A 10034-nucleotide genomic window follows, 5' to 3' on the forward strand; every position below is an offset into this window, starting at 1 on the left:
ATAAACGAATAAATGAATAAAAAAAAACTGATAAAAAGTAAGTAAATAAACAAAATAAATGAAATCAGAAAAGCATTTCCAGGCAAGATAAGTAACATAGCAGAAAACAAGGAACTAAGTAATTCGTGCTATCATTATATTAAAAAGCAAAATGAACCTAAAAAACAAGTAGGTTGGAAAATTCTGAATAGATAAAGAAAATCAAACAAAAATGTTTTGTTTCCATCGTAATCATATGTCACAAATGTTTTCGAAGCGGGGGGCAATGGTGTCACACTCTATTTAATTATTTTATATGAAATATAAGATATGAAAGTTTGTATAAGTTTGATCATTATAAAGAAAGACTTCATTAAATCACAATGGATTATAATAACAGTGATTCTACTATTACAGAGCAACTGAAATAGTACAGGCTAAACATTTTATTTGATGGAAAAAATGATAGCATATGCCAAGATCCATTTCCATTGCCTTTCTTCTTCATACCCTTTCGTAGCCTTACTTCCTTTCTCGTTTTGTATTTGTGTTACAGGCATATCCCGCCACAGGATTTTTGCTTTTAAGGAATTAAGCCTTCTTCTATTAACAAATCTTTTATACACTTATAGTCTTATATGATAAATGATTTTATGTGGATTATATTGTAAATTGATATCTTGTGAAAATGGAAAAAAATAAAGGTTTATTTTAATTGAACTTGAATGAAAAGATAAAAACAAATGTGATACATGTAGCATCTGCTCTCTCATTGTCATAACGCCAGTTATATACTTTATATATATCGTCGCTTTGAGAAAATATGTGCAAATTCAAATTATCCCCAAATTTACTTGACATCCGATATTATTAACAAAATCCTTAAATTATTGTAGATTAGGTTAGATTAGATTAGATTTATTGATTTATTTCATTTCTTTTCTTTCCATTTTTCAAATACAAGTCATAAATACATAAATACAAATACATAAATACAATTACAAAAATGAATAAAAGTAACGACCTTACATTTGCTAAAATTGGGTAATGTAAATTATACGAACAAAATACGATACTTATATCATCATTTCATAAAACTTAACATTCTTAAAAGCATGAGTATTCTTGTGTATATTAAAAAAAGAAAGGGGTGAAATGAAAAGAGAGACCAGCTGAGAAGCTTGGCTTGTTGGACGCTGATCTCTCGAATACGTAAATAATGTAAATAACGAAATATAAAGTGAACTTGGTAAATGATCTTTCGAATCATGTAGACAGGATACAAGGAATATTTTCTTCTAATATGAAGAGAACTGAAAAAGAAACTCTGTAAAATCTTTAAAAAATGCCTTATTCAATAGTATTAAAAATTCTAGCTGGGGCATCGCAGAAAGAACATGGAGTAAAGGAAGGAATGGACATAGCATTGTTGGCTACTACTGTATATTCTAGAATAAAAGATTTTAGTAACAGTTTAATCAACCTGAAAAAAAGAGACTCGGGGTCGGAATTCACCTCCACCCCCACCATGCCCACGTTACATGTATTATGTCCGCACTCGGATTAATTTACAGAGCTATTTAATGATTTTATAAGATAAGATAAGATAAGGTTTATTGACTCTATCGACCCCCTCTCGGGGTATGAGAGTACAAACATAGAAACATATTTACAAAAGATATACAAACATAATAAATGTGAACATAATAGTATATAAAAAATATTCAGCCTATATTGAATACAGAGTAAATACAACATGTAATGTACATGAGTGATATAACTCAGAGCATAAGAGTTTAATATGGATTGTATAGATTAAATAAACAAAAAACTAGTATCATAGTTGAGCTACATTTTTTTTAATTGTATATTTTTATTTCATTTTTTTTATTTTATTTTGTTTTTGTTTGTATTTTAAAACAATACATATATCAATACAAACACATTTTTTTCCAGAAAGAATACTACAAAACGACAATTTTTGTATGATTACTTCTGCCACTGATTACTAAGCACAAATAAGTCAAGCTCAGTCCAAATATGATCAATATAGTGATTCTGATGAACTTAAATCGAAAAAAAAAACCCAATAACTTAATAGCAAGTCGAGGAAAACAATGGTCAGTGACGTCTTTTTATAAAATCATGATGTACGTAACTTCTTTTATTTCAAATAATTTTTTTTTACAAAATATCAGCGTAGTTTGACATAATTAGTTAATCAAAAGTCAAGTTTTATACAGACCACAATAATAGATCAGTTTTTATTCAGGATATCGCTAGCAATTCAACTTAGGACTAAAGAGAAACAAAATTATGGAATGCTTGAATGTTGAAACAAAATGAATCTGGAAAAAAAAAATACAGCCAGCTCATATCTTTTAACAACATTCAAATACGTTCAAGTGATAATTTATTTCTATACACTTTCTGGGAAATGACCACGCATCAATCTTCCCCAAAAATCAAATGTTTGCTCCACATACTTTCCTTTCTATTGCCTGCATGTCCTTTTAATTTTACGAATACTTGCTTTGAAATCAACGTTTTAAAACGTCTTACGTAGGATCAGCATTTTAAGAAGAATTTCCAGCTGGCATTATTTTCGTTTCTTTATGTAAAGCATATACTCACTTAATCACTCGTTTAAATTGTTTCATAACTTATTATTACAGAAGAGAATATGAACATTATCGAATTTTGTTTGTATCGATATCCCCCATTTAAAACCACAAGTTCATTATTTTTAGTGGTTTTCTTTTATCATTGATTTGTATTTTTGTGTTTATTATTTGTATGTTAAAAATTGTTAAAAATAACTAAACTAACCGATCTCAAAATATTTGATAATAAATTCATTTCTTTTAAGTAGGCCTTTATTGTGTGTATAATGAAACAAATATCCGCTAGATCTCATTATTATTCAATACATAGTATTATCATGATATTTAACTGTATACGCTGTCCAATAAGCACCAAACGCCAATCACATAATTCTCTCAATTTTCGTCATTAGCTGAAATTTTATGGGCAATGAATAGGGCATACTTAATGAATACCTACAAGTATTACATGACATTTTTTACGATGATAGACCGCGGGTCGAATTCGACGTAATATCGATTGCTCACGAATGCTCGATTAGAGCTTGAAATTGCCCGCACGTGCATTGGAAATTGAATAGAAGTTGGCCCATTGTGATCTGAAATACAATGGGAACTAAGATATTCAATCTTATTCATCGATAACCACTAAAGCAATCACTCAAAGATTGGAAAAAAATCTAGGCCCATGTCTACTGCGTACATCTTAGAATCGTAGTATACACGTATCGGATATTTTACTTTGAAGGTGCATTTATTATTATTATTGTATTATTATTAGGTCCCTTTTCTCATTTTCCTTTCTTTCCTTTTGTTCCGAGATCGCCTTTCTCTCTTTTTTTTCACTTTCCAGTATTGTAATGAGCATATACAATTCCAATCACTATACTTCCTCCTCTCCTCACTCCCCCTTTCTCTCTCTCTCTCTCTCTCCACCCCCCTCTCTCTCTTTATCCATCTCTACATCTCCCTCATTCCACCTTCCTTTCTTTTATCAATTATTTCATTTTTAATGGGTAATATGATATACAAAAAATATTGGTTAGTACTCATATTATCTTCTTAGAAAAATAAAAAATAAGGTATTAAACAATTCAAGTTAGTGCTCATGTGAGTATATGCTTTATAAAAAAAAATTAAACAAAAACAGCTAAGAAGGATTTCTTTTGGTAAAATGCTGATCCCTACGCGTAAATTGTTTTAAAAAAGTTGATTACGAAACAAATATTCGTAACAATTTAAAGGACGTGTAGGCAAGAGTAAGGAAGGTATGTGGAGCAAACGCAAAAATTGGATTTTAGTGGATATTAATGCATGATAATTTCCCAGTCAGCGTTGAAAACAAAGTATCACTGGCATGTATTTAGATGTTGTTGAAAATTACAAACTTGTGGTTATCTTGTGTCAACAGTTAAGCACTCCAGTATTTTGTTTTTCTTTGGTCTTACATGTATGTTCAATATCTAGCTATATCCTTATCGGCAGATAGTGTTCCAACTCCGACGGATCCAGAACTAATTTTTGGCAGATGTCGTTCTTGCAATCGTTTCTCAATCTGCATGCACACTAGACCCATTTCCTTCAAAATTATATAGGATCTACAATGTTTTCATCTATTTTAGTAGGAAAATAAATAATAAGGAAATCAAACCGCGGAAACCCGGCAAATATAGTTATGAGTATTAAAGAACGATAACTGCCGGCGGATACCGAATCCGCCAGTGGAACCAGCTCTGCCACTACACACGCAAAGACAATCTGCCTAGCACCGGATCCGCCGCTACACCGGCCAGGTCGACCGTCGTGTATGTCCATAGTGTTGCCAAAAAGTGAGTTGATACTGTTGAATTACTTGACATATATCACCTTGGCAACCCAATTATGAGCAAAATATTTAATCTCATCTCTCGTTTTGCAGGGGGGGGGGGTAATTTTCACGATTTTTACGATTAATGTTAATTTGCTATTACCGCAACTTTTTAAGACCATTTTTAAAGACAGAAATTGTCAAAACAGGTGGTTTTCCAGATTTACCTTAGTTCGGGAGAAAGAAGGAAATCCAAATGTTCGTCTTCTCTTGAAATTACTTCGCCTTATCAACATCATACTTTTTGTCAAATTTATTTTTGATATTTGAAATAAATTACACATCTTCATAGACTATTACAGAATGTAATCGTATCAAAAACCAACTAATATGCTCACTCACTTTGCATCATATCTACATCAAATGCATGTTCTATGTGTTTTCTTACGACGACAGAGGAACCCACATTCCCCAGAACCCTTTACTGGAATCAACCATATATATACTTGTAATAATATTTCTTGCATTTATACTTGTTTCTTTCTGTATCATGCCGTTCTCTCCCTCCCTCTCTCCTTTCCATTTTTCACCCACGTTGTCCATGTCGTATTTGCTGCTATTTTCTCAAAATTTTCACAATCAGTGCATTTCTCCGTGTCCTCAAATTTTGTTTTGCTGTGTACACAGAAATCACTCTCTCTCAATCTAAATTGACACCTCCCTTTTCGAATAAGTGAAATCAAGCTCATTCAGGAACATAAGATATTCATACCATGGTTTTTACCTGACTGCTAAGAAAGCACAAATGCCTGTGAGCAAGCAACCAGGGGACCAACGGCTTAAGGTCCTCTCCGAGGGACCTGGTAATGAGGATAAATGCCTTACCAAAGGGCACTAGCGCACCACTTGGTAATCGAACCATGGTCACCGTAATCCGAAACCCCGCTCTACCGACTGAGCTATTAAAACATACCATCATTAAGCAAAGCACAATACAAACAATTATTGAACTCACCTTATTAGCTGGTAAAGCCATTTTTCTCAATAATCGATATTGATGAATTGGGAATGAGGCGAGCTGCTTAAGATTCCGACAATTGTATCCACTTGTCTTTCCAGGTTTTTTTTTCAAAGAGAGATATCCCGACAAAAATGGTATATCAAGATGAAACAGACCAAGCAATCACTGTTAGAGTGATTCTACGCGAGTTCAGATACTTCTTCGATGCCAAATGGCCATCGAATGAGGCTCGAGCGAGGCGAGATGATGTCCGCTTCTGCGCATGTGTCTGTAAGGCGATATAGGTGTTACCATGGAAATGGACGCTAGGAGAAGCGGAGGCTGATGATAGAAACAATATGATGGTAACAGAGATTCTAAGGGTGCATGCAAGATATAAGGGGGGGGGGGGGGTAATGCAGTTCGTGCTCTCAAAACCTGTCACTACCAAAAGCCAATTGACACGTAGCGAGAACTCCTAATGTAATTAGTTTTTAATGCGGGATACGGTATCTGGTTGCATATGGAGAGTATTTCTTTTGCTGAAGATGTTTCATTCGGCACGTTGGAGTCACGGACAAGTCGAATGTAGAAGAAATTAATAGAAAACAAGGATTTTACCATTAGAGTGATACTGGTGATGCTGAAATAGAGGAAAACATGATATGAAACCAATGTATACAAGCTTCGCTCACCGGGTGCGACTCGTCTTTTCATTGCAAACTTTAACATGTTCAATAATAGATATTGAATATTAAATACATAAATATTGGAAGCAGAACATATTTTACTTTTTTTTTTTAAATTTGGAAAAGGAAAATATTGGTATTTATTTTTGTTTTAACTTTTCTAAGGAAAACAATTTATGATGTCTTATTACGAAAGGAGCTAAATAAAAAAAATGTTCATTAAAATCAACAAACTATGTTACTTATATAAAAACCTTGCACTGTTGACGTGAACTTGATTCCACAATATGTACTTAAAAACCTGAATGCATAATGTTAATTAAAAGTGATGAAATTAATCTACCACTTGGTTGATTTTCATGTAGCTCCTTTTAAAATAGATCTGTTTTGAATTTAGCTCGTTTTGAAATAAAATTCAAATTTGTAATCCATTTTTGCCAACCTTCCACAAAATATTTTCATATGCGATATGGTGCATTTGAATCTCACGTCTAAGATACATATCTGTATGTATAAAAATAATTTTTGGTCAACTGGATTTAGTGCCTTTTGGAGTCAAGCTCTTAAAATATTCCATCCAAACAAAGACATCTCTTTCTCATTCACTTCGTCGTCTTGGCTGATTGAACAAAGCCATCATTATAAATCAGTTTAATTATTCATATCAAAGAATTATCCAAATTGGTTTCCTTCCAGAAACAATCTAATTTATTAAAGCGAAGAGGCACACGACCCAAGTTTCAGGGATCATATACCTAAAAAAATGATTGAAATAAACCGCGTGAGTGTCACTTATGGTAATATATAATATACAAATGGGTTCGAACAGAGTCAAATGAAATGACATCCAAAATGTTTGTATGTCTGAATACATAACATGTGCCAAATGCCTCAGGTTGAAAATGTATCATTCCTCAGAAATTGAAACAAAAATCATAGCATCCCAGCCAGGTGTCCTCCCCACACAATAACACAACAGTGTCTCACATGTGCATATCTGTGTTGGTGATAGGTGGCGTGCAGGTTGGGTGCTTGGGGGGAGCCCCCCTTCCCCACTTAAAGAAAGGCACGACCAAGATTAAAGAGAAATTCCAGTAGTTGCAGTAAACACTGATTTCATGAGAAAGTCTGTAAAACCAGGCTTAATTGTCAGTATATCATCGAGGATCTAGATCTGGTACAGTTACATAAACTGAACTTTGTGAAATCTTGAAATCTACGCTGAAAAATGTTCAGACTGAACTTCCCCAACACAGATAAGCGCACGTGGGACAGTGTATAATTATTGCTTTGAGCGTCGGGCCCGACGCTCTACCCGAATCCTGTGCTTATTTGCTGATTTCTCAGCAATTACACAATTTCTTCCAGAATCCTTTGGCACATGCGTTTTATTTATACAAACAGACACTTTGGTGGTCATTTCATTGGATTCTGTACGAACTCATTTTGATATCGTTACCAAAACTAGCGTTTACCTTTAAAAAAGAGGAAAGGAAATAATAAAATATCAGAGAGAAGGCCTGGGAAAATATGATATCATTCTCCGAATATCATGTCAAAATATATAAAAAAAATAGATTTTTGTAATAAAAATGTAGAGATTGTTGCTCCCTTGCAACTTTTTATACATTATGCCACTGTTCTTCTGGTGTTCTTCAGTGTAGTCATTGTTCAGCTAAAGTTCTGAGTGTTTTTATTTTAATAAACCTAATCTGAATTTACCATAACATAGTTACACCAAACCTAGCTTGAAAAAGGTTTTATGAAGTAATTGTTGCGGAAACATTTTTTTACCATAAATCAATCGCGATGGATTATAGCGATCAGTAGTCTAAAACGATCAGTTTTGTATTAAGTTATATTTGATGGACTTTAATCTATAATGTTTCATTTTTAGTGTGTTCGATTGAGCCACTGACAAGGCGGAGCTGTGATATAGTGATATAACAATATCAATAGTGTATATTTTGCAGAGCACATACACCGTCCAAACACGCTCATAGCGCCAGCCAAGTGAAATTCTAGAAATAAACATTAGTATTCAAATTCAGTCGAACTTATAATCAGGTAGAGACTACTATGATTATTTTATATTAAACCAAGCACTGGTATTTGCAAGTCAAATATTAAGATTTCACAAGTGGAACTGAAGGTACCCACGAAGACGAACATTAATGTACAATGACTCGGAATTTACTGCCAAGTGCGCACCAATAATACTAATAATACTAATAATAGGCATTTGTATAGCGCCATCTATCTAGAAACAGTCTATTCCGAGGCGCATTGTTATTACTATTGTTTACCCCGGCTTTAGCTCGAGCTGCCTTTCAGCGCCCGTGTATTCAAGGAATTAATCCTGTCGGGTATCCATTCACCTCATCTGGGTTGTGTGCAACACAGTGTGGATAAATTTCTTGCTGAAGGAAAACACGCCATGGCTAGGATTCGAACCCACAACCTTCTGTTTGAAAGGGGAGAGTCAGAACCACTAGACCACGAATCTCCAATCAACGAAATTGTCATTATCATTCTTCCAGTTTTATTGCAAAGTGGCATTCACAAAAAGCAGTTTTTTTTTTGAGCTGGTGGATCAGAGCAACAGTTTTGTCCGTGATTTTGTAATAATGACATATGTGTGATTTTTCGTCAGCTCCAAAACTTACAACGAAACTGCTCTCCTGGTTCATCAATGTTCGACGTAGACCTCCAAACTGTGTATTGTCAATTAAGGGGGAATTTTCAGCGCATTTCCATTTGTTCTTTAGCATGTCCCCGTCGCTTATGCAAAATGTCCCTATTCATTGAGTTTAATAATGAGATATGATAGTTTATGAAGCAATATTTCGATGTGAATGAGGAAATTGAACCAGCAATGTTTTGATCGTGTACACAAATGGCCAAGTTCATGAATGCATCTCTTAGGAACGGCGCGGCATCAACGTTTAATTATTATGTCAAATGATCCCTTTTTAACTTTTCATGACGATTCATTTTCGTATTAGTATCGAACAAATACACGGGTCTTTTTTCAAAGGAATACACGTGTATGGACACGAATCAATTAAACCCAGGAGCATAGATAATTCAATTTCAATAGTATTTTAATACATGTAATAAAATTAATAGCATGCTTTACATAACCGAAACCACTACATGCATATCATTTCTAATTACAATATAATTGATTATACGAATACCCCAAATAATCTACACTGTAAATTGTATTTTCAAAATTAGATATGATGTGGTCATTGTTATTAACCGGCCTGGGAGCGTTTTATGAAAGGACTTGTCGGACGTTTCATTCCACAATCCCTGTTTTATCCGAAGGCTACTGCAGTAACATCGCCTGTTTTCAATGAAAATCGAGAAAAGTTGTCAGATCTGACAACTTACTTGTCGGATCACGATCCAATGACACGCTCTCCTGAACTCTTGATTTGATTTGTTCCCAACAATTATGTTATTTGCCCATATCAAATTTGATATGGGCAAATATGCAAAAAAAAATAAAAAATCAAGATTTAAATCTAAAGTCAGCACTCGTCTTGTCATGCCTGTCGCTGACCTGGCCCTGGGAAGCGGGGGTGCAGCTGTGGGTGTTTCAGCACCCCCAAGGTTTCCCCCCAAGGTTTCCTTGGGAGTGCTGCGTGTATTATTTTCCATAGGCATCACCCCCAGAAATGTTGGATGGTACGACAAAATGTAATCAAAATGACCTGAATTTTGCACAGAACCCCCCTTTTTTGCTTGTAAAATATTTGGGGGCGAAAGTGATCCTCATTTTGTAGTGAATCCATTTTTTTGCTTGTAAAATTTATAGGGACGAATATTACAAAACGGCCTTCATTTTGTAGTGAAACCTTTCCTTTGCTTTCAAATTTAAATCAACATCCTCCGGGCCGTCACACATGTAAACACTTTCTAAATTTATCCACTCTCGGTGTTTTTGT

The 10034-nt window shown here is 34.2% G+C and overlaps 1 protein-coding gene across 6 annotated transcripts in view; it reads right to left on the reverse strand.

Annotated features, from left to right (window-relative positions):
- Positions 1–5634, reverse strand: part of LOC129279794 (adhesion G-protein coupled receptor G7-like) — a 54566-nt gene extending 48932 nt beyond the window's left edge. For 5 of the 6 annotated variants that reach the window (XM_064112280.1, XM_064112282.1, XM_064112281.1 and 2 more), the window contains exon 1: positions 5405–5630. In XM_064112280.1, coding sequence (XP_063968350.1) covers positions 5405–5425 — 21 coding nt within the window. In that variant the 5' untranslated portion in view covers positions 5426–5630. Of the gene's footprint in view, positions 1–5404 lie in introns of all 6 variants that reach the window. The other variant, XM_054915855.2, reaches the window with a different exon arrangement.
- Positions 5635–10034: the final 4400 nt, after the last annotated feature.

This window comes from Lytechinus pictus, chromosome 17 (assembly GCF_037042905.1).
Source record: "Lytechinus pictus isolate F3 Inbred chromosome 17, Lp3.0, whole genome shotgun sequence".
NCBI lineage: Eukaryota > Metazoa > Echinodermata > Echinoidea > Temnopleuroida > Toxopneustidae > Lytechinus > Lytechinus pictus.